Source organism: Pseudonaja textilis, chromosome Z (assembly GCF_049901715.1).
Source record: "Pseudonaja textilis isolate UNSWEBS1 chromosome Z, rPseTex1.2, whole genome shotgun sequence".
Lineage (NCBI taxonomy): Eukaryota > Metazoa > Chordata > Lepidosauria > Squamata > Elapidae > Pseudonaja > Pseudonaja textilis.
In genome coordinates this window covers 36,978,680-37,004,267 of record NC_142008.1, presented here as the reverse complement: position 1 = coordinate 37,004,267, position 25,588 = coordinate 36,978,680, and the positions used below count along the sequence as shown (strand labels likewise).

General features: G+C 36.2%; 1 protein-coding gene across 1 annotated transcript; it reads right to left on the bottom strand.

Annotated features, from left to right (window-relative positions):
• Positions 1–186: 186 nt before the first annotated feature.
• Positions 187–25,588, bottom strand: GPNMB (glycoprotein nmb). The gene is made up of 11 exons (XM_026706396.2): positions 25,302–25,588; positions 19,509–19,661; positions 13,323–13,466; positions 12,746–12,919; positions 10,543–10,701; positions 9,897–10,202; positions 7,558–7,692; positions 5,955–6,054; positions 3,764–3,969; positions 2,877–2,970; positions 187–841 (listed from the first exon to the last, which is right to left on the bottom strand). Exons 1-11 carry the CDS (start codon positions 25,378–25,380, stop codon positions 688–690), a joined length of 1,704 nt encoding a protein of 567 aa, XP_026562181.1. The 5' UTR covers positions 25,381–25,588; the 3' UTR covers positions 187–687.

Sequence of the window (25,588 nt, the reverse complement as noted above, 5' to 3'; positions counted from 1 at the left end):
CCTGTAGTTTTCAAACTAATTTTAAAACTCGTTAACTTGAAGCTGACTGAGTATACAAGATGAAGGAACTTTGGATTGAACCATGATCCTAGCGTGCTGGCACAGAAATAATTTCTTTTAAATTCAGTAGAATTCATTGCAAGTTTAAATTGCTTAGTAAAAGAAAAACATTCAACCAAGCAGACATTTATTGAACCTCAGGAGTAAATAATTTTATTTATTCATTTATTTATGCTTTTCAGGCAATATTGATGCCTAGTGACTGTCTAGACAAATCTCTGCAATAATGTAATATGTTGATATATAATCCCCAATATAATGTACCCATTATAATGCATGTGTTGTATCTCTTTGGTTAGATATACATTTTCTCTTGAAGAGCAGGAAACAGAAGTTCATTTTTAATGTGGGCTAGTGTGATCACAATAAAAAATGACAATAAAAGTTACCTTATACATTGTTCATTAACTGATAGATTGTAGTATATTCAAGATAAGCAACTAAAATATTACATTTTCTTGATGTTCTGATATTTTATAATTTCAAGTGAATTGAATGATAGCTTTTATTTTGTATGTAATGCAAGTATGCCATCTTTCCTCCCTTTTTAAGAGCATTCCTACAGAATTGTAGTTCAGTGTAAAGCTTGAAATTTTAACATGTGATTTTAAAATTTAGTCTAAAGAATTAGACAATCCCCAGCTTGCTTTTCAGCAGAGGATCTCTCTCATTGCCTCTTGGGAAAAGAACAGCCTTGACATTATTGAAGTAAACACTTAGTCCTTCTCTGGATTTCTCTTGACCTGATTTTCTTTCAATAGGTTTATATTCTTTATATCTCCTGAAAAGAATGCGAGATCAAGTTATTAAAAGGTTTTCCTGTTGTATGAATAAAACCCAATAATTTCTGGGTTGCGTTATTCTTCTCTGTAAATTGTTATTGCACATTTATATTTGTGAAAAAAAGAAGAGAAAACTTTTAGTAGAGCTTTAGATAACAGTTGCTGAGAATATATATTAGGGTGACAGGAGAGACACCAAAAAGATAACAACCTATTTTATGCTTATAGAAATATACTGTATCACTAATGGAGTATACTACAGTAATAAGTAAATGTTTTCAGAGTTCTTCCATGAAGAAAACAATATTATGCCATTGCGAGATATATTCTTGTTGTGAACCCTTTTAAAAACAGGGACAATGGGATATTGCAGTTACAGACTTATAGGAAACAACTATGGTTCAAATTGTCTTTCACTCCTGACACTGAGGGATCTGTGGGGTCATTAGTATTCTTTGAGCTTGGTTGTTTTCTTGCAAACATTTTATGTCCCAAGTAACATCATCAATTGCATCCTTTTTGCTGATGATGTAAAATTTTTCAACACCACTGACAAGCCTTCAAAAAGACTTTGACTATGTGTAAGAATGGTCAAATAAGTGACAACTTCAAATCTCAACAAACAAATGCTTCTGTCTTACATATTGGCAAAAAAAATCAGAAAATAAAATACAAGCTGAATGGACACGACCTTGTAGATAATCCCCACTCTATTGAGGACCTTGGACTACTTATCTCTAATGATCAAAGTGCTAGAGCTCACTGTAACAACATAGCCAAAAAAGCATTAAGAGTTGTTAACCTAATTCTGCGTAGCTTTTTCTCTGGTAATATTGTATTGCTAATTAGAGCATACAAAACACTTGCTAGACCAATTCTCAAATACTGTTCTTCTGTCTGGAGTCCACATTACATATCTGACATCAATACAATCAAGGGAGTCCAGAGATATTTCATGAGAAGAAGTCCTCTACTCTTCTACTTGCAACAGAATACCTTATGCCACCAGACTTGAAATTTTAGGCTTGGATAACTTAGAACTATGCCGCCTTTGGTCTGACCTAAGTGTAGTACATAAAATTATCTATTGCAATGTCTTACCTGTCAATGATTACTTCAGCTTCAACCACAACAATAGATACAAACTCAAGGTAAACCGCACCAAACTTAATTGCAGGAAATACGACTTCAGCAACAGAGTGGTCAATGCCTGGAATACACTACCTGACTCTGATTCTTTCCCAAACCCCCAAAACTTTAACCTTAGACTGTCTACTGTCTACCTCACCCTGTTTCTAAGAAGTCTGGAAGGGGAGTGCATAAGCAACACCAATGTGTCTACCATCCCTGTCCTAATATTCCCTTTTATTCATATCCATTTCATGTATTAATAATCATGTTTATACTCGACAAACAAATAATCATGGCTACATGGGATCTCTATTTGCTCTCTCTATACAAGTGGTTTACTCTATTAGTATTGGTGGGAAAATTGTTAGTAGTTTCTTCATTAGATTATTGTTTACTACTTGTAAAGAACAAGAGAGCAAACTATTTCCTTTTAGTAGTGTTGATATTACCTAGTTGGGTAATGAAATGTCTGCAAGAAAACAACCAAACTCAGAAAGCACTAAGGGCCCCACAGTTCAATTCTGAGCTACAAACATTCTCTGCTATTGATTTAGAGATCTCTATGATTTTTGGATTATTATCTTCCACTCCTCAATAGCACAGTCAAGTGCAGTTGCCTCAACCCCTTATAGAAAAAAGATAGACAAGCTTTGATATTATTGCCATCCCAACAAGCATAAATATATTATATGCTCTATTCCAGTAATATTTGGAAGGTTCTATGAATAATTTAAAAAATAAGCAGAGAGGGAAAGCTACTGGATTTTTGCTTTTTTCCTATGGAAAAAATAGAATCTACCTTCTGTTACAAATGCTTACATCAGTATTATTTGAGTTTGAAATTTTTATAAATCACTAAACCAATGATCTGATCCATGTTAATGACTATACTGAACAACTTACTTGTAAAGGAAGAAAGTCAGTAAACTACCAAGCACCACCAAGAAACCACATGTAACCAGAATTCCTTCTGCTGTTCTTGAAAAGGATGCTTCGGCTTAAAGAATAAATTAAGGAAAACAGAATAAAGGGAATTTAATCAGTGAATAATAGACTTATAATGCTCTAGATGTTCTACATTGTTTGATATTGTAATCACATTTAGTTCAGTATACCTGTCTCCTAATTAAAACTAATATCTTTATTGTTTTTAATATTTTAAAATTATTTTTGTTTTGGGGTGGGTTGGTGTTATTTTGTTATATTGTTTTGTAACTTCATTGTCACTCAGAGTCACATGAGATGATCGTATATATATATTTACTAAATAAATAAATAATATAAAATACAAAGATAAATACATAGTTCCCCAAACTTATTTCAGTTGAATTACTTCATTTATTTAGATATTACTTTCTATATTTGACTAAGTTTGAAAGGTAAGCAAGAAGTAAGCAAGAACAACAACATTGCTTCTCACACAGCACATACAATAATGGTTGAGAATCTTTCAATCTATATTTCTTCAAATGTAGATATTTGGAAAAGTGTGGCACTAGTAGAATCACTATTCAGATTTGGGCTGATAGTGTTAGGAAGGACCAAGAACTTCAGATGAAAAAGTTTGCTATGCATATTTACCATAAGAAGCACACTTTTCTTTATCTCAGTCATTCTGTACTAGTATAATGTTACACATATTAGTGTAATGTTAGAATATTAAAAGATTATACTATTTTACAAGCATTTGTTAATCTGTCAAACATGCAGTATCCCTTTGAATTGAATATTTAATATCTTTTGAGAAATATCTATGCTAACTTCTGATTTTAAAAAAAGGTAGGATTTACCTCCATTGATGGAGATCAAAGTACTTGTGAGTGCTAGACTTGTTGCATCAGCCAGTGTGATGTTGACACAATAGGTTCCAGATTCATTGAAGGTTTTTCTTATGGTTAGGAAACATACATCAGCAACATCAACAGGGTGACATGACTCACTCTGTAACATGGTACATGTGGGATCAGAAATTAATGTGCAGGCATCTGTAGGTAGACTGGGGGAAGAGACAAAAAGAGATGAGGTAGTTAATCAGTTTGGGTTGTATAGAACCAATGAACTAATTGATATGTAAGTTTTTTTTATAATTCCCCCAAATGGTTCAGATCTACTTTTTTAAGCATAGCATATATGTATTTAAAATAATATGCCATTTCAGTTCAAACAATAAAGATGACTGAACAGGAGAAGTAAAATATTGCAATCACACTATGATCATTATTATTCCTGAGGAGGCTAACTCTTTTAAACCTTCTAAAAATATTAATGCTTCATTGAATTTTTCTGTTTATAAATCCTACTACACAGTTTACTGGATATATTACAAAGAAAGCCAGATCAACTGCAAAAGAGAATACTTGGGGCTTTTCCATGTGGCAACCTTTAGAATCTTTTCTGCATCTTGTAAACCGAATCTTGCAAACTGCCTAGAAATAAATCCAGTTTAAGAAAACATATTCTGGATTTCATCCTTTTTCTCTGCTTTGTCCTGGAGCAGAATTAACATGGCTCCTGAATGGTGGTTCTCTCACACATATCAGAAAACTGTTTTCCCTTGTATCAGCATGTCTTTTGAGGACATTTTCCTATTCTTTCTTTAACTTGGCTAGAAGGAAAAATTGGCAGAACTCGTCAAACTCGAAGGAAGGAAGGAAATTTCACCCTTCTGCTGTTGTGTTAAATTAAGGTGACCAACCATCCTCCTTTAGGGAGGACAGTCCTCCTTTTGTAAGTTCTGCCCTCGCTCAAAAAGTGTTCTCCTACATGTCCTTTTTGATATTTGAAGACTAATCTATAAATCTCCCTATTTGATCTATGCCGATCCAATCCGTTGTGTGTGATGTGATGTATTTGTATTTGACATGATGATTCATCAAGGCTCAGTACAGTGCGGCGAGATGCAATTATGAGACGCATGCGTTCCACACAGGAGAATTGTTTTTAGAGAGTGCACTGCATGCATGAGTGCACCACATGCAAGTGTGCACCACATGCAAGAGTGCACCGCACGCAAGTGGCTTTTTTTCCCTTCAATTTATTGTGTCCTTTTCATTGTAAAAAAGTTGGTCACCTTAGTTAAATACAACACACACACTCTCTCACACACAAATTTTAGTCTTCCTGACACTTACTGTAAACTATAAGGGAAAGTCTTGTCAATTTCTAATTAAAAGTCTTGTCAATTTTTTACTTAAAAAGGAAAAAAAAGGCCAGCATTTCACCATTTCTCTGCTCAGGTCTCTAGGCCACAGCCAAGTACACACTGGTATTAATCATATCCAATCCAGCTCTATTTTTTTCAGTATCAGTCATGGTCAGCTAGATGCTATCCCTGCTGAGGAACAGAAGATAAATCTGGTGCCAAGGTATATGATTTACCTACACAAATAGTATGGTTCAACTGTCTCCAGACCAATGCCAGTCCTATGAGGTAGGACAGGTCAGGAAACAGATCAAGTCAGCATTATAAGAATGATACTTCATTGTTCTAAGATCCAATAACAGAATATTGAAAACCTGACAGTTGTACCCTCCTATAACAAAGATAATCATGGTAGGCTTATTTTAAGTTTCTTTCTCGTGCTTTCTCTTTTCCCAGGATAAATAGGGGTTTCATGTCCCATAATTGCATAAATGCATAATATTTTCAAGATTATCTTTATATTCCTCTACATCTAGTACTATCCATCCATGCTGGACTGCAGCTGTCTTATTTCTCAGTCCCTATGTGCAGCAATACACCAGCACAGTGAACCACAGTAAGACAATTCAGTTACACTGGTATTTCTTTCAGTTAGCTGAGAGGAATTATTTAAATGTGTAGTATAAGATGCCAGAATATGTAGAGGTTTTTTTTTTAAAGAAAAGCTAGGAATATATGGAAAATGTGTTGGGGAGGGGGTGCACAGAGGGAGGCTCAGCCAATCTCATTGTGTACATTGTGTACTCTGACAATAAAGGTAATAATAATGAAAAGCATACCTTCCTTGACAGGTTACTATGAAATCAATGGAACTTCCAACTTGAGTAGCTGTCATCTGGACACTTGTCATTTGGACAATGTTTACCTCAAGGATCCCCTCTGTCAAAAATAAGCCACTGATAACATACCAAGATTTCTTACGTGCAAAATTTGACAACAAGGAAAAGAAATATTTTTTCTAAATCTTAAGTGCAGGAGAACTAGCTTATAATTTCTTGTTGACAATAGTTTCTGATTTTTAGACACAGCAATAGGCAGAGTCATCAAATCTTGTTTGTTTTTGGTCATTGTATTCGTGTTTTTGTTTCAGTCAACCAGAAAAGTTCATTTATTTATTTATTTTTGTTGACATGTAATTATTACAGAGAAGTTCAGGCATTTAACAGTTAAGCATCTCAGATCATTAAATGTTTAAATTCCAGCCCCAAAGAATGACATGAATGATTCATAATATATAACAAAAATACTAAAAAGATAGGTCTGAAGCTATGGGTAGTTTTTTAGTTTAGTTTACTTTATTGTCATTGCACCTTGTACAACAAATCAAACACCATCTTCAGTGCACATCATGACCATGACCAAGAAAATAAGCACAAACACACATCCTTCACCCTTCACACATTGAACCAGAAACCCCTGACACCACACCAACATTGTGCTATACAGCAGAATTCAAAAGAGCTACTTTATTTTTTTTACTTTATTGTTGCAAAAAGATAATACTGTCTGATTCTTATTTTTTATATAAAAAAACAGCAACAGAATTACTCCATCTTCCACACCATTATATAGTAAGTTACAAATGAGAGTTTTTTTAAAAAAAATATTGTGGTCAGTTTCAATAAACTAAATCCTTGGATTGAGGTTTTTTAATTCTGTGTATTTGTATTGTATAAGGCTGACTTCAGGTACTTGCAAAAAAAAATGGAGTAGAATTTAATAATTTTGTCCACTATTTCTGCTAAGGATATGTACATCATTACATTCAGAGTGTTACTTTAAGATAGGACTCATCTTTCTTTTAAATTAAATTTTTTTTTTAACTCAGTGGTATATTCATCTTATTTTCAGAATGACTCCTTAAGTTGAACTTGCTGTAGCAATCCAGGGATTGTATTCTTCCTGAACAAGATGATAAAATTGAACACAGCAACAATAATACTGCATACTGAAATTTGGGTAAAAAAACATGTGTGTGGTGATACTGACCCAGCCAAACACAAATATTACTGATGAGCTCTTTAATTAGATATTCCACAAAGGATATTTAATAGAGTTGGGTCCTTTCTATGAATGGAAAAAGTAGACAAAAGGAGTCTCCCTCTAATGGAAGAAATCCTACTGTACAAAGAAATCTCTTTTTGTTCATGGATGGAAATCTTTAGCTATAACACTATTGATAATATGATTTTCAAAGAAAACAAAATATTATTTTAAATCTTCATTTCAAAATGGATTCTACAAAGCTTTCAGCCCTTTATTTACAGAAAAATTCTACCATAGCAGGAACCCCAAAGCCATTTTAATTATGTAATGAATGTGAAACACTTCACATACTCTCTATCAAAATGATATTTGTTGCTTGCTGATGTAGATGCATACCTACAATGGTAAGTGTTGCTTTGTAAGTTCCATATCGAGTGATACTGCACCTTTCAACAGAAGGCTGTCCTGTGGGCACCTCGGTTGAGTTAGGGAAGGTGGGGGTTGTATTAAAAGGCAATTGGGTAGTGGATGCTAAAAAAAAGAAAGACAAGAGTTGTGGAAAGACTTTTTAAATTTGCATCTTAGAGCAAAAAAAATTTGAACAATCTATTTATACCAAGATAAAAGATGTATTACATTTATTTGACCATCCTATTTTCATACAGATATCTACAGTAGTAATGGAGAATATTTATAGCTCAGGACTGACCTGAAAGATCCTTGAAGCTCTCTGAGTTTGGTGGTTATTTTGAAGTTGTTTCATTGCCCAAACTAGGTAACATCATCAGTGCTAGTGATTATCACTGATGAAGTTACCCAGTTTGGGTAATAAAGTATCTGCAAGAAAACAAGCAAGCTAGAGAGCACCAAGGACGCCTCATATACCACACACCTGTTCTTAGGAATCAGAGCTATGATCACTATGAGGAAAATCACTCCATTTATTAACAAATAGTTCCCTTTGGAATAAACAGTCCTACTGTTGTCTCTTGCCTTTTAAGTCACTTGATTTTGGCATTATATATCTGTGTTTTCCTGTTCTTTTAGAGATTTACACATCGGAAGTTTAATCAACAGAAGTGGAAAGCTTCTTTACTTACTTATTTATTCATTTGTTTATTTATTTATAGATATTTATCTATCAACATAAAACTAAATCACACTCTTTCCACCAAGATACCAGAACTCTCCCAACTGTTAATATCACGATTCAACTCCATCCTAACCCAGTGCTTGAGAGAAAAACCAGTCTTCAAAACTTTCTAGAAGACTAAAAGAATAAAGCACTCCCAAATTTCAGTGAGAGGTTCTTCCAAAGAACTGGTGAAAAAAGTTCCATTCAAGGATCCATTGGATGACATCATCCACAGGAATAGAATGCAACCACCTTGTCCAATCTAATAAAATGAGCAATTGCCCTCAGAGAGAAGCAGTCCTGCAAATACTGTACAGGTAGTCCTCAACTTACATCCACAATTGAGCTCAAAATTTATGTTGTTAAGCAAGGCAATTGTTAAGTCCCATTTGTTCCATTTTATGATCTTTCTTGCCATAATTAAGTGAATCCCTACAGTTGTTAAGTTAGTAACACAGTTGTAAAATCGAATCTGGCTTCCTCATTGACTTTGCTTGTCAGAAAGTCGCAAAAGGTAATTGCGTGACCCTGGGACACTGCAACTGTCATAAATATGGATCAATGAGCATAGAGCTGTAAGGGACCTTGAAGGTCTCCTGGTCCAACCCCTTGTTCAAGCAAGAGACCCTACACTATTTCAGACAAGTGATTCTCCAGTCTCTTTTTTAAAACCTGAAGTCATGAAGCACCCACAACTTCTGATGACAAGCTGTTCCACTAGTTAATTGTCCTCACTGTTAGGAGGACATAAAACTATATAAAACAGTTGCCAAACATCTGAATTTTGATAATGTGACCATGGGGATGCTGCAATGGTTGTAAGTGTGAAAAACAATCATAAGCCTTAACTTTTTCCAGTGTTGTTGTCACTTCAAATAGTTACTAAACGAATAGTTGTAGTAACTATTTGAAGTGACAACAACACTGGAAAAAGTTAAGGCTTATGATTGTTTTTCACACTTACAACCATTGCAGCATCCCCATGGTCACATTATCAAAATTCAGATGTTTGGCAACTGTTTTATATAGTTTTATATACAAACAAATAGTTGTAAGTTGAAGACTATGTGTATTGTCATTCCATTTCATTCAACTCGTACTTGAGGATTGGTTTTTATTCTTGATCATTTTTCCTTTGTGTTCAGCAATGATCAGAAGAATAATGGGTTTTTCCAGTAAGCAGAGAATAACAATCCAATCATTATAGGCCTAAGTGTAAAATTATATCTTACAGCAAAGATGGCTTTTCTTATTCTGCACCAGCACAGAATTATGAATTAAGCATAGACATTAAGAAATCAATCAATCATATATTTGTTATTTCAAATTATTGAGAGGTGCAGGACAGAGATGAATTAGGTCCTATAAAAAGCAAGTAGTGGTTGGATTAATATAAGCCATCAAATAAAATTTTGGGTTTGCACTATATTATATCACATATATATTATATCACATATGGCTGTGGTGGCAAGTTTATGTAACAACCTATGGCAAAACAAAGCAGTGTACATTATATCTTATTGTCTTTCATGAACCAGATCAATGTGTCTTCAATGAGCAAACATGTAGGGTGGATACTACAGTTGTCATAGACACTCACCTGGAAATGTAGATAAAGGAGAAGCTGTCACTGGTCCACAAGGTACTGGTATAATAGCTTGAACAGTTAAGTTAGCACTGAAATTTCCCAGAAGTGTGTATGTATGTGTTGAAATAGAATTGTTGGAAACAAATAATCCACTGCCATCTCCAAAATTCCAGCGGTAAGAAATATCAGAATGATTCAGATAGTGGCTAGGATCATGAATCCGAACATCAAACATAATAGGGATATCCTTGATGAAGATAAAATCTGAAACATTGCGATTGTTCTTCTGTGATATATTCACATAGAAGGGGATTTGATCTGCATGTCAAGAGTATCCAAAAAAAGATGAAATTGTAGCTTTATACACAATAGACAACACTAGACTAATGCAGCTTTTACTTGAGAAGTACTGATGTATCAACGAATTGTGTCTTGTTTGCTTGCCTAATCTCTTCAGCCCTGCACACATAATTTGAAGTGGTTTTTTTTTAGTTTTAAAATCTAAAAACTTGATAAAAAGCAGGAAGGAAGGTTGTGTAGAAAACATTGACTCTCTGGATGTTTAAACTTCTGCTAAGAATTCTGGAAGCTGAAGTCAGCCAGTAACTAACATAAATAGTTCACATTTGATTATTATAACTTAACCTTGAAGACTCACCAGTTACAACATAAATAGTATTTGATGTAGTTACAGGTACAAATGAGCGATAACCTCTTCTGTAAACTGCCAGCTCCATTATTTGTTTACCAATAGTGATATTTGTTGTGTTGATTGACATCATAACTGACGAACCTCCCTTTTTTTGATAATATTGTCCTAAAAAGAGTAAAATGTAAAAAAGAGATGGCAGTACTACAAACTTTTTTTTGGGGGGGGGGAACTGTATGGTTGCTCTTTGCAAAGGGAAGAAATGTGTTACTCTATCAAAAGGGCAAAATGAATAAATGTAATGCTTCCAAATGAATGTTTGTCAGTCCTTTTTATAAACAGCCCAAAAGTATGCACATGATTCTATCATTTTATGTCTAGTACCATAATTGTGTTCCTTTTCCATGTTTCGTACATTTGCACAAACCACTTGACAACTCACAACAATAGTAAATTTTTAAACTAAACTGGGCTAACTTTGATTTGCAATAAATATTTTTTACATTAATAAACTGTTTACACTTATATTCATATACTTATATCTATTACACTTATATGGATAGTGCCATTATATAGTTCACAACTAGATAACACAGGGTGTTTTTTTAACCCCAGTCATGTCTGAGCATACCAGATATAATGCCACTCTATTTTATTCTCACTGGAAAGAGACAAAAAATATGTGGTCTAACTGCCTGACTGATATATCTTCTAAGAGCCATAAATTAAGTCAGTACATAACATCATTCAACCCAGAGTTCTCATTTGAGCATAAATGACCCGGAACAAATTATCATATTTGGGACACATCATGCAGTCACTCAGTTCTCTGGAAAAGGCTGTAATGCTGGGGAAAGTAGAAGGAAATAGAAGAAAAGCAGCAAGATGGACGGAGTCAGTTACAAAGGCAATGAATGTATTATTAGGAGACATAAAAGAACAGATTGTCCTGGAGAAAATTCACTTATGTGGTTGCTAGGAGTTGATCTGATGGCACATAATCAATCAAAATACTTCATAAGTAGAAGGTTCCACATTTAACTGCTAATGAAATGTATTGCAAATAATAAGTCTGGGAAATATTTCTTTCTGGGACAAAATATATACTAGAGGCAGAGGTGGTATTCAGCAGGTTCTGACCAGTTCTGGAGAACCTGTAGCAGAAATTTTGAGTAGTTCGGAGAATTGGCAAAAACCACCTCTGACTGGCCCCACCCACATCTATTCTCTGCTTCCTGAGTCCCAGCTGATCAGCTGGATCTTCTTTGGCTGCCCTGCACAGGAGAACGGAGCTGGAAAACAGGTTAGTGGGGTGGGGAGGGAATGGAATTTTGCAGTAACCTTCCCCTGCCATGCCCACCAAGCCACGCCCACAGAACCAGCAGTAAAAAAATTTGAATCCCAACACTGGCAAGAGGTAGGCAGCTTAATGGCTGCCCTTCAACTCCAGCTAGAATATGTCAGTGTTCAGGGATAATGAAAACAAATCCAAAACTTCTGGAGATCTGATTTTTCTGTGACACATTTGTCATTCCCCCACTTGGTAGTCTCATTTGCCTACAATTCTTTCAATCTTTAGAAGGGGAAGGCAAGAAACATCTCTTCAGTTAGCATTTACATATTTAAAAATTTAGATGCCCATATATCTATCATTTAAGACTTGTCCTCCCTCCCTTCCACACCATTAGCTGCCTAGTATGTTTGCAGAAGTGGAAGTCAGAATAAAGGAACAAATACACTACAGAAAACAAAAACAATTTTATAAATGAGAAAACAAAATATTCATTTCTGACAGAAAAGCCTTGAAGATATGAGAAGTTGTAACATAAATGCTAATTTAGACCTACATGTTTTAGTAGCTGAATATTTATATATTTAATATAATGCACTTCAGAAAAGTTCTTCACAGTTACTGTCTTTTTAAAACTGCATCAATTGTACAATTTATTGTGGAAATGGTATTCAGAACAATTTACTATAAGATATGAACATACCCTATCTCAGCTTGAAGAGCTGTGAAAGATGTCTATTTCCCCAAACTTAACAGTCAGTAAACAGCTCTATTTTCAATGCAGCTCTGAAACAATGGCTTTCTCAGAGTGCTACCAATTTTTGCTCATATAATTCCTAATATTGCAAATAATTTTGGATCAAACTGTATTAAAATAAAAATTTTAAAAATCAAATCTAGAAGTACATTTTAAAGACTAACCAAGTGTGTGAAATATGAATATGAAATTCCTTCTCCTCCATCCATGGTGATAAGGAAAAGATTTTCCGTCTGGGAAAACATTATAGCTGTTGTTATGTGTGCAGTTTACCCAGCTACAGTCATCAATCCATTGGCTCCAATTATAAACATATTCATCAGAAAGTACTAAAGAATCTAAAAAGAAAAAGAAAAAAAATGGAGATGTGGGGGGAGAAGCAGAACAATTTTAAAAGCATTTTCTTCTGGCTGATGCCTTTCATATATTGGAATTTAATTTCTTCATTTCAGTAGAATGTGAAAAACTTCAGATTGGGAAATAAGGATCAGTTTATCAAGGCTGCAGTCCTAAACATAATTACTAAGAACTTACTGGATTAATATAGATTGTCTTAAGTAGATAAACAAATTTCAATCATGTTAATACAGTCATGTGGTATCTATGGTATCTAAAGCTAGCTAGATTACTTGATCCCCTGAAACAGAAAAATCTTACACCTTCTTTAACAGTAAAATAACAAAATAATAACAACAGCAATTTTTAAAACTATGACAGCAATAATAAAAATTAATTACTTACTGTTTAGGCACTTTCGATCATATATTATATTACTGTCATTATCTTCCTTCTGACATCTGGGAAATGTTAGCTTTGCAATAAATGTTACATTAGAGCCTACAAGAGCTGGGCTATCACTGGTCAAACTAGCTATTACTCTACCCCCTGAAAAGCAAAAAATAAAATAAATTTATTACATATTTAATGCATGCGTGCTCCAGCATGAAGCACTTAATTTAGAACATAGAGAACATAGAATAATAGAGTTGGAAGAGTTAATGGCTGTTGGCAGCATGCCTACGCTTTCAATTGGCATGAGCAACTGCTCTTAGTTTCCCTCTTACCTGCTGCATTTGCTTTGGGTTTGACTATTTTTTAAAGGAGGAATGGGTTTTTTAAGTTTTCTGCATTGTTTTAGTGGTTCTTGGCACTGTCCTTTTGGGGTGTACTTCCCTTACTGTTTTTGAAAGCCTCTAGGATGGAGCAGCCACAACTTCTGAAGACAAGCTATTCCATTGGTTGATTGATCTCACCCTTAGAAAATTTCTCCTTATTTCTCTCTCTGGTTAGTTTCCATCCACTGTTGTGCCTTTTGGTGCTTTGGAAAATAGATTGACTCTCTCAATTTTGTAGAAGCCTCTCAAATTTCCTGACATAACAATTAATCAGTGGAACAATTTGCCTCCAGAAGTTGTAAATGCACCAACACTGGAAGTTTTAAGACAAGAGCGGATAACAATTTGTCTGAAGTGGTGTAGGTATTCCTGCCTAACCAGGGCTTTGGACTAGAACAGGAGTCGCCAACCTTTTGGACCTCAGGGACCACCAAACTCATAATTTTAGATCCCAGGGACCACTAACTGGTTCTGTGGGTGTGGCCTAATTTATGGGTGTGGCTTGGTGGTCATGTGACTGACTGGGCATGGCTTGTATGTAAATATTATAAATATTTATATAAATATTGAATATTTTATAAAAAAAGAGCAACTTTTACCCAAAATTAGGCAAAGCAGGCAGGCAATTTGAGTTGCTCACAGAATCACAGATTCATTCAGAGATCTATCTATCTATCTGCCATCGGCTAGCTCAGTCTGTCACATAAAATTTGCTTGCAAGCAAACTCATAAAATTTGCTTGCAAGCAAACTCATAAAATTTGCTAGCAAGCAAACTCACAAAATTAATTCACAACACACCATGTATGTAAATACTGATTTTTTTATAAAAAAAGAGCAACCTTTACCCAAAATCAGGCAAAGCAGGCAGATTGAGTTGCTCACAGAATCATTCAATGATCTATCTATCTGCCATCGGCTAACAGTCTCTCAAATTTGCTTGCCGTGAGTCTGCACTGAATTTGCTTGCAAGCAAACCTTCAGTCCTAAGGGAGGTTCGGCTGTACTTAAAAGCAGAGCCGAAGATTTAAAGACTAGCTAGAAAGCAAGAAATCCAACCATTTTCTGCTTCCTAGCTAATCTAAATCTCCTGGCAGAGCAGAACAGATGATGATCAGAAAAAGGAAAATTAGAAATTTAGCAGGCACGTGTACCAGGTAAGGATGAGTGGGCAGGGAGGGTTCCTGCAGGCCATGTGGGTGGCACAGCCTTGTGTTTCTGCGCAGCATGGATTAATTGCTTTGAAGGGGTGCTCTGGGGGTGAGATTTCTCTGCGGCCCACCAAAATTTTCTCGTGGCCCACCAGTGGGCCATGGCCCACCTGTTGGCAACCGCTGGACTAGAAGACCTTAAGGTTCTTTCCAACTCTGTTAGTCTACTAAATATTGGAACAGTGCTATTTTATTGTGAGTTGGACTAAGGAGAAATTTCCTAAGGGTGAGACCAATCAAGTTGGCCACGCCCACTCAGAAACATAACCCCCAGCCACACCCACCCAGTCATTAGAACAGAGAACAGGTTGTTAAATTATTTGAATCCCACCACTGGCTAGAGATCAGGAGACTGAGAAATGTTCTCCTGCCTTAGGACAAAGCCAGATGGGTGACCTTGGCAAATCACTCTCAATTTTACATCATCGGCGAAGACGATGCAGCTGCTTTTAAAGTTGTCACATGGGTCCTAAGAGTGTGTGAGCCTTGAGGGATGCTGCTATTAACTGGTGCTGGATTTGTTAGGGCCTTCCCTAATTTGGGAATATCAATTATATTAATATTAATATCAAACCACTTCTGAAATCCTGCCAAGAAAATTGTAGGGACTTGCCCACGCAGTCGCTAAAGTCAAAAATACTGACTCAAAAATTGACATATCAATATACATACATGCACATAGATAGATAAACATTATATAGGTAGTCCTCAATTTGAGACCACATGAGCCCCAAAAGAAAAAGAAAATGTTAAGTGGGTTTTATCCCATTTTACAACTTTTCTTGTCATATTTGTTAAAGAAACAAGCAGTTGTTAAATCAGTAACATGATTGTTAGGTGAATCTGGTTTCTCCATTGACTTGGCTTATCAGAAGATTGCAAAAGGGGATCACATGACCCCAGGACACTGCAACTGCCATAAAGATGAATCAGTTGTCATACATCCAAATGTAAATCACATGAACATGGGAATGCTGTAACAGTCATAAGTGTGAAAAGTGGTCATGTCACTTTTTTCAGTGCTTTTGCAAATTTGAATGGTCACTAAATGAACTGTTGTAAGTTGAGGACTACCTGTACTGCATTTTTCCAAAATGTTTCATGACTTAGAGATTTCTGTAGCATGAACCATTCTTTTCACTTAGAAAGTGAAAAGGTATTTAATTTTAATGTCATATCAAATACACTATTACACATTTTATTTGCATAAATTAAAATATTCAATGCAAATTGTATAATAAAATTATGTAATACTTCTTGCAGCTAGCTAGAAAACAAAATCATCCATGAATAAAATGGGAATGTATGTTGGGATATTCAAAAAGTTTTCCAAATGCAAAACCACTCCCAAAAATGTAACTTTGAGAATGGGAAAGATTTTACAACAATTTAAATATGACTGAGTATCTTCTAGGAGCATAAAATGTAAACTAATTTGTATTAAAGCTTTCTTTCAATTACTTACACACACATACACAATTATAGATGTATGTGCATGTATGTATAATTTTGTGTTTATAAAGTGGATTTGAAAATGTTCCCCTTTCATATATAATGATTGAATAACTATTAAAGCTTGTAAAATATTATTGGAAGTGAATTTTAAAGTATGTATGTTAAGAGGATGTTAAAAGGTATATTAGAATTTACTGATTTTGGAAATGTTTTTAAAGAAAAGTTTCAACTTTTAAAATGAATCACCATTAACCTTTAAGTTTAAAGAATCTGAAAGAATATAGTGAATTCTGTTAATATAAATAATGATAAGTCTATAAAGATTAATAAATGAAAACAGAAATAGATATTATTTCCCACAGCAAGGGAAAAAAAAATCAAAGATGGTTAACTGATTGCTTTATCCAAATAAGAGAATATATCTAATTTAGTTTCTATTTGGAAATCACCTCTGGATTTTGTACTTGTGATAGGAAAAAAATGAAACTTTGATTCTGGTTTTGCTAATTAGATAGATTTGTTATTATAGACATGGCTAGTATATGTTCTCTGAAAAAGTAAAAAGCTGAAGTTGTAATGTTATTAATTTCTACTACGTTAAAGAGAGTTGGAAGTCAGCATCTTTTTTTTTCTTTTTCCCCTTCTATCTCACATTTTCTCTTCTTCCCTTTTTCCTAGTTTCCCATTATTTTTATTTTCCTATATTCTGATAAACCGATAAAATTTTCAAACTCCTCAAAAATACTAATTAATTTGGGAAATGAGGAATGAAGAATTGGATTGGAAGATTCTACTGAAGAGTTTAGAATAGGCATGTCCAAAGTCAGCCCAGGGGCTAATTGTGGCCCATTTTCAAATTTCGAGTGGCCCGCAGCCTCTTGTCCCCACCAGCTCAGCCTATGGCGTTTTTCCCATTTAATGTTAATGGTTCAAAGAATGTTAGGATGAACGGTCGACCTTCACACATTTTCACCTCACCAAATCTGGCCCTCCTTGCAAAAAGTTTGGACACCCTGGTTTGGATGTATGTATGTATGGGTGGGTGGGTAGGTGGTGGGTGGGTGGATGGATGGATGGCATCATAAATAGGAACGTTCTATTTTTGGTTCTATCCAAATTATTTTTTAAATAATATTTCAGTGACACGCTCGTAGGTAGACTATTTATTGAGTAATAGGCAAAGTAAGGAATACTCTAATGTTCTACACTGATTTTTATCCACCAGTTAGATTTCAATGGAGGCACTGTGAGAGAATTGTCCCTGGGCTTTCTTCATAACAGACCCATGAAAATTCTGGGAGATGACAGAATGACAGTGAAATCTGCAACAGTAGAGAATAATCCCAGTATCCTCTATTCCCTCCAGCAAATGCAATAAATCAGATTGGCATCAAGTCTTGCTTAGTTCTCTTTTTTTTTGATAAATCATTATGTCAGGCACTCAAAGAGCCCAACAAAACAATGTTTTGAAACTTAATTGAAAAATAAATCAATAGAAAATTATTATTTACATAATTTAAAAAGCCTAACTTATGATCTCATACCAAACACGTATGTGAGTCAGTAGAACGATCAAAAAAATGAAAATGATGACTGTGATCATGAGATTGTAGCATCATCTCTTGTTTACAAATGTCCCAGTGTAACAGGTATGGGCTTCTAACCATGTGATCTTGGCTAGCATGAGTTTTTGGATCCCTCTGTAGAGGCCATTTCAGTAGAAAATATACGGACTAAGTTCAAATTTGGAAAGAATACATTTTTAGTTTAGAATCAACAGAGAAGAAACATTTATTTCCCACGTTGAACAGTTTGAGATATCAATCTTTTAATCTAATTGTTTTATACTGTTGTTTATGACATTGTAAGCTGCTCAAAGTCACTTGATAGACAGAGGCATATAAATTTAATAAATAAGTAAAAGGAGCTCATTAATGAAGATATCCTTCCCATTTATAGCAATGCTCCAATGGACTGAACTGCAGTGCTGAATGGATGGTGGTGGGGAAACAGGGTGGGTGGGTGCTGTATGGGGCCCTCCCACGTTCCATTTTTTGCTTTCCTGGCCCCCAGGGAAGCCTTCTGGGAGCAAAAACGTCCCCCCAGGAGGGTTCCCTAAGGCCCAGGAGGCAAAAAAAAAACAAAAACAGATGGGGGCTTTGCTGCAAAAAGCCACTCCCACCCAGTCACATGGCCATGCCCATCTAACCACGCCCACAGAACTGGTTGTTAAAAAAATTGAATCCCAACCCTGATGCTAACATTGCCTAATTCTATTAGGAAATTTTAACCCAAAGCCTGCAGTTTCAAACTGTGTGTTGGGGCACTCCATCAGCTACTGCAAGATCATATTTTGTAAAATGTAAAATGTTTTTTGTGATGTTCATTTACAAAGCTGGGCTTTGCAACATCCATTTCAGTGGTGGGATTCAATTTTTTAAACTACCGGTTCTGTGGGGGTGGCTTGGTTGGCATGGCAGAGGAAGGATACTGTAAAATATCCAGTCAGAGGTGTATTTGCCGGTTCTCTGAACTACTCAAAATTTCTGCTACCAGTTCTCCAGAACTGGTCAGAACCAGCTGATCAATTGTGACATATCTTTCTGAGAAAGTTTGGGAACTGAGAAAGTTTGGGATCCTGTACCATAAGCATTACAAATTAAAATTAGTTGTATCACAAAAGAGTATAATTACTTAAAAGTCTCAGGAAGCCTAATCAATTCCAACAGATATTTTAAATCCTAAACTTAAAACATGAATTCAAAAGCATGCTCCAGTCTAATTTAAGACTAATGATGTGTATGTTTAAGTGTATAAAGGCAGAACTCTCGTTGCTCCAAATATTTGTCTAATGCTGGTGGTGTAATGCTGGTAGTCATGTGGGCAGTATCAGATAAAAGTTTGATAATATTTAGTTACATGCCCTTAATTTGTGTAAAAACAGCTAAACATTTTCACAAACAAAAAACCATTACATTATAAAAAAGCAGCCAAAGATTTTCACAAACAAAAAGGTTCATTATTCTACAGAGAACAAAAATATCACTCTGGCCAAGCTGCATTTACACTTTATCATCCATGTTTTCTATAGTTGCCTTCCCTTCAGGTTGATTGCTTTTCCCCACCGTATCATGCACATAGAAATACCTTTCCAGCAGTTTTTCCATCTGGGGTCTCCTTTCTCCCAGGTAGGATAAAGCTTATCATTCCAGTTATTATGATCAGAATACCAGTGATTTAGCCTTTGGTGGTATATGTTATGAGAATATGCTTTTCCGTGAGTCATCACATCTCGAAATCCTACACAGAAAAATTCAAACATCAACAAAGTTAAGAATTTTATTTGTTTTATACACATGTAAAGAAGGTTATTACCCATGTTCATGCTGAGGCACATCAACTCATAAAATATTTCTATTGTCTTTTTAGAATTGCCAACAGAAAGGGAGGGGAGCAGTGCGGCAGCTTGGAAATTGAAAGTGCATTCGATAAATAGTTTTCAAAGATAGTAACTAATTGACTGAAGTTTCTGCCATGCAAAATTTTAACTGGAGAACATGATTGATGATTCTTAGCTATGGATGTGTATGTACCATTGGAGAATTATGATACATCCAGGGGGTGGGGTGAGGGAAACCAGGGTTAAGGGTGACAATGAATTGACTTGGCTACATCCAGGCAGTGCCGGACATGTTAACTCCCAATAAATCCTTTTGAAGTTTTGGAAGTTTGGCTCGAGATTCAAAATTTAATTAACTGCCAGAATCCTGACAGCTATCCGATTCTGAGACACTGGAATCCTGACAGCACCCTCATTCAGAAAACCGTAAAAGTAACTTTTTTTCGGAGTTATGCAATTCTGCCTTTGGATAGGAGATGCCAAAAATCACCTTCTGGCCCAGCTTGTTTTACCCCTGACCATACCACATTGAGGGCAATATGCAATCCTGAAATATGGTTACATTGTGCCAATCCCTTCTTCACAGGATTTTAGTACTCCTATTCACTAAGTATTTAATCATGAATACAACTGCACTAATTTGAAAATATAACCTATACCTAGGTGTACTGATGAAAATCTAGTGCTTTGAAGGATGTATAAAGCATATCCCATTTGGACCAATAGACCAATAGTGCCACAGAAGGTTATTTTCTTCTTTTTAATTGTCATTAAACGCTGAGCTTGTCTATCAGAAAGGTTGGCAGTTTGGCGTTCTAATCCCTAGTGCTGCGTAATGGAGTGAGCTCCCCTCACTTGTCCCAGATTCTGCCAACCTAGCAGTTCAAAAACATGTAAAAATGGAAGTAGAAAAATAGGGACCACTTTGATGGGAAGGTAGCAGCGTTCCGTGTGCCTTCGGCATTTAGTTATGCCGACTACATGGCCACAGAGATGTCATGATACAACACTGGCTCTTTGTCTTAATAACAGAATGAGCACTAGAGCCCCCTAGAGCCGGAAATGACTAGCACGTATATGCAAGGGGAACCTTTGCCTTTACTAATATTCATACATTTGAATTAACATTTATTTTTAAAAATTATTACTTTGTGCCATTATACGAGGGTTGATTAAAAAGTAATGCTTCCAATTTCACTAACAGATGCCAAGATGAATGCGTTAGAAGATCTGACATGTTTAACATCTGTTCTTTCACTTCAGTCAATGGAAAAATGCTGTGAAAAAAGGTTGTGCTTGTGTTGCTTGTGTGCTTTAAGCAACATCCTGCAATTGCAGTTTTGGCGCCTGAAGGAGACCCTCCAACTGAAATGCAGTGCAAATGCAGATTAAGGCAATTACTGTTTTTGATGTAACTGCTCTGTGTCACTTTTATACTAAGTGTCTCTCTCACACAAAAACATAAAGACGGTGAGTTGGAGATAATTGTTTTGTGTAATTAAGAACAAAATGTATAATTTATAAATGCAACTAAAGAGTTTCACTTTAGACCAATGCTGATTAAAGAAAACTAATATCAATTAAACTACAATTAAGCTTGGCACTTAGGAGGAGCGTGTGGGTCACATTATTGATGTTTTTTAATATCAGAAGTTTTGTGCCATATGAGTTCCTTGCATGCTGATGGCAGAGATTAAAGCTTCAAGAGTTTAAATTTACCAACAATTTTCATACTAGGAAAGGAGGGGAGGGTTTTCTTCACAGCCTCATGATAGCTAACCAAACTTGGGCTTGTCATAATTATCTAGAAATATTACCAAACCTATGCCTCAGCAGGAATCTCAACAACTTTAAGAGGTGTGGAAGTCCAACTCCCAAATTTCCCCAGTATGCAAGCAATTCTCCCCCCCACCAAATCTTAGAGTTCTAACATTCTGCATATAACAACCCTTTATGTAACAAAATTGTCAAGCTCTTATATTATTCATAGATAAATAGTTTTTTAAAAAGAGTGCTCTTACTTTTATTGAAATATAGGATGTTGCATAAAATGGTTTTGTTTAAGCCTCAATAAGGAGAAAATAAGATTTTTTTTCTTATTATAAAAGTGTTGCAGTAAAATAAAAACTCATATGTCAGAGTACACAAATTCTTTCCAGATGAAGAAAGGCTTAATTCATTCAACATGGCAAAATTAAGGTTATTTTGATGAATGTCAGAATTTTCCCTGACTTATTTTATTCAGAATATTTTTCATATACCATGTCCTGCATTCACCATTTCCACAACCTTCCCTAAGAATGGGAAGCTGGAAACTGGATAAAAATTATCCAGATAGGTGGGATCCAGTGATGGTTTTTTTAAAGGGGAGGTGAACCCAAGTTTGCGTAAAAGCATCTGGAAATGTCCCCTCCTCTCATGACATATTAATCATGTCTGAACTTACCTGCTAGCACCATCCTGAAGGCTTTCACCATCCAGAAGGAACAAGGATCTAACTGACAGGTGGTGGCACTGACAACTTCATCGGGGCCAACTGAATCAAACTGTTCCCAAATAACAGGGCATCTCACATGGACTATCTCCATGCATGGAGTCTAACTGGAAACGAATCTGAGTGACTTTATTCATCAAGTGCTGAACAAATTCTTCTGCGTGCCCTGCAAAAGATTGCCTGAACCCCTGACCTAGGAGGTAACGGGTGACCCAAAACAGGGCCTCCGAGTGGCACTCTGAGGATGCAATAAGAGCAGAGAAATACTGGTGTTTCACCACTCTTACTGCCACGAGGTAGGTCTTAATAGTAGTTCTAAGTCATGCCCCATCAGAGTCATCCCTTCCAGCCGCGCTCTACGTCTCTCTTGGCCCTTTTCAGAACCTGTAGCACCTCTGTAAACCAGGGGGAGGATTGGAAGCAATGAGTCAAGAGAAACCTGTCCAGAGCCATGGCTGCCACTGCAGTTTCAGCAGGGCCGTGCAGCAACACCTCCAGATACCCCCCAGTTCCCATCAGGGTCTATGAGTCACAGGGGTCAGACCATCCAAATGGGTTTAGCCTCCCTTTGGTGGGGGCCAGCATGGAGAATCTCATGGATTTCAGGGTGTGATATGACCAGGATAAGGGGGATAATCTTACATTCTCCTCACCAGGTTACTATGCCCTTGCTCTGACAAAAAAAGAAAAAAAGTCAAGACTGGCATGTGACCACTGTTTCGTGTCAGTCCAGATAATCTGGGATGGCTGCCATGGTGGCCATGAACTCCTGGGCTGCTTCTGAGGCTGCACCAGATTAAAGTCACCCAGAACCATAAGTCTGGGGAACTCCAGCCCTGAGATGGTCTCCAGCAGTTCAGGCAAGGAGGTTGCTGCACAAGAGAGAGGCTGGTATATTAGCAACAATCCCCTCTGATCTCGTGAACCCGATTTTAGGAACAAGGTCTCATAACCAGAGCTCTGTGGAGCAAGGATCCTGAAAATCAATAAAGACTTTCTGATAACTACTGCCATTTCACCTCCCCTTCTTTGGGGTCTTGGCTGATGCCAAACCTGAAATCCGTCTGGACACATCTCTGAGAGGGAAAACCTTCACTTCCAGTCTCAATAATGCATGCCGGGTTGGCTCGCTCCTCTTCAATAAGATCTTGAACAAGAAGATCTTTATTATTGACCAACCTGGCATTCAGCAGCAGGAGTTCAACCCCAGAGCCTCCAGGGTATATGTTGCCCTGGGAGTGGGCAGGAGCACACCACTGCTATTAAGCATTGGGGGCATCTTCCCCTGTAACGGCTTATGTTCACTTGGTCATACTTGCATCATATCTCATACAAAGGAAGGCAAATCAAGATGCTTGCAGGTGAAGTTGACTCCTCCTATGAGCTTGTCAGCTGTCCAGATAAGCTACTGTTAAAGAAAAAAGGAGGTGGGCTTCGGTGCTATGTCAAGTCGTGCTTCCTGGAAAAGCATGTGAAATCAGCAATCTGGATGAGCCCTCAGATGAGCCCTGCTACAGCTCAGTATCAGCCTTAACAAGAGTACCTGTACGATGTCTATTTCTGGCTTTAGCAGGACAACTAGGTCTTGCTGATATTCTCTTATGAGTGAAAATAGGAGTTGGCTGAGAATAGCTCAAGTGTGCAGATTGCTACTTTGAAAGAATCAGAAAATTAAAATGTTCTTCATATAATCCGGACAAAATTTTAGCTTTTGGGGATTAATACTATAAATGCAAAGTACACAGATTTCCATAAATATTTCTAGGGTTTCTGGAATGCATTCAGCCCATACATTTCTGGGTCAGACTCATGGTTATGAGGAAATGTGGTTTGAGGGTTAATTTGAAGAAGGCTGCATATATGACCTCAGATATGTCCTTAAGAGAGTAAACTATGTCAGAGGATAATGCAAAAACAATGCCCCCATTACTTTTAACAGGAGTTAATAACTGCTTTTGGGGGGGAGAAATAAAAAGTAAAGAAGAGGTCCAAGAGTATGATTAACTCTTCCCTTTGATGTTTTTCCATTTCTTAAGTAATTTCTTAACCAGTAAAATTCAGAGTGCATGCTTGTCTTCCCAAAAAGTATTTCAAAGATGTAATGTGGCAAACTGTAATTTTTATACAGTTTTGCATCTTAAAAATTTCCTTTGTCAAAGTGACCTGGCTTTGAAAATGTTTGACCATTATTTCTTGTACTGTGTAAAGTATTAAGAAGTATCTTAGTTTCTAAAGATCATGAAGGTATGATGTTTTACTAATTCACTGCCAGGAAAAGAGGTAGCCATACAGTTTGAGACAGAGTTAGTCCTTGCAAGAGACAATATGATCCCAAAAGAAACACAGTTTTTGTGAGTAGTTATCTCTAGGAAAAATAAATAATTTGCCATATGTACATTCTTGGTCAGAGGTGTTTAATATGTCTGCAACTGGTACGATTACCATTACATATTCAGTTATGGTAAAGTGTCAGGATGCATCGAGAACACAGCTTTGCAGACCACATGCATTCTGTAACAGGATTCGTTTTGCTTCTCTTTTCTATTTCTCATTGAAAATACCTAACATAGAACACAATTCTCACTCTGAATAAACCAGGAATGAACAAAATATAAATATAAATCTGTTTTACACATAGGACTTTCATATAAAAGCTAAAGGATGCTGAGAAGAAACTGTTTTGGACCATTTGTTCCAACATCTTATAACCTCTTACAGGTTTCCTCTGAAATGTCCTTCCTGATCTTAATAAGATCTTCTTCAACATAAACACGTGTGTAGAATTGTAGACTATCTTGTGGTGCAGTACAGTAGAAACAGAACAAAATTTTTACACTTCCTTTTCTTTAAATTTGGAGAATCTCTGCATTCTGAAGCAGAATCCCTCATTCCTAAATTGCACTTGATTCCTCCAAAGTTGTTTTAGAAGTGTAAATTAAGGGCAAACTTGCCATCATTTCTATATCTGATTCCCCAACTCAGAATTGGCAATTCTACAGCCAGTTTTCATATGGAGAAGGAAAAACAGAAAAAGCAAGGAACTCACGTTTGGAGGCTGTAGCACTCAGAACATGTTCACCAACAAGCAGGTATCCAAGAAGGAAGAATAGGCAAGTCCACTTCATCCTGAATAGGTAGAGAAAGACATACACACTACAGAACTTGTACAACTTGACTTGATGTTCCTCTCATCTCTTCAAAGTAAGACTGGGATAAAATTTCCCTGTTCTCCTCCTCTCTTTGGTTAAATTAAGATCTTGGGGCTCATCATGTGATGGGCCTGGATTAAGAAGAAATGCATGATTTTGTTTTTTTTTCTGCCTTCCTCCCTCC

Excerpts from the sequence above, each read along its gene's own strand:
- GPNMB (XM_026706396.2), bottom strand. The coding sequence starts at position 25,380 with ATGAAGTGGACTTGCCTATTCTTCCTTCTTGGATACCTGCTTGTTGGT. Across the intron at positions 10,702-12,745 it reads ATTCATATTTCACACACTTG|GACAATATTATCAAAAAAAG; the intron begins GTTAGTCTTTAA and ends TACTCTTTTTAG. Across the intron at positions 842-2,876 it reads CTGACTTTCTTCCTTTACAA|GAGATATAAAGAATATAAAC; the intron begins GTAAGTTGTTCA and ends CATTCTTTTCAG.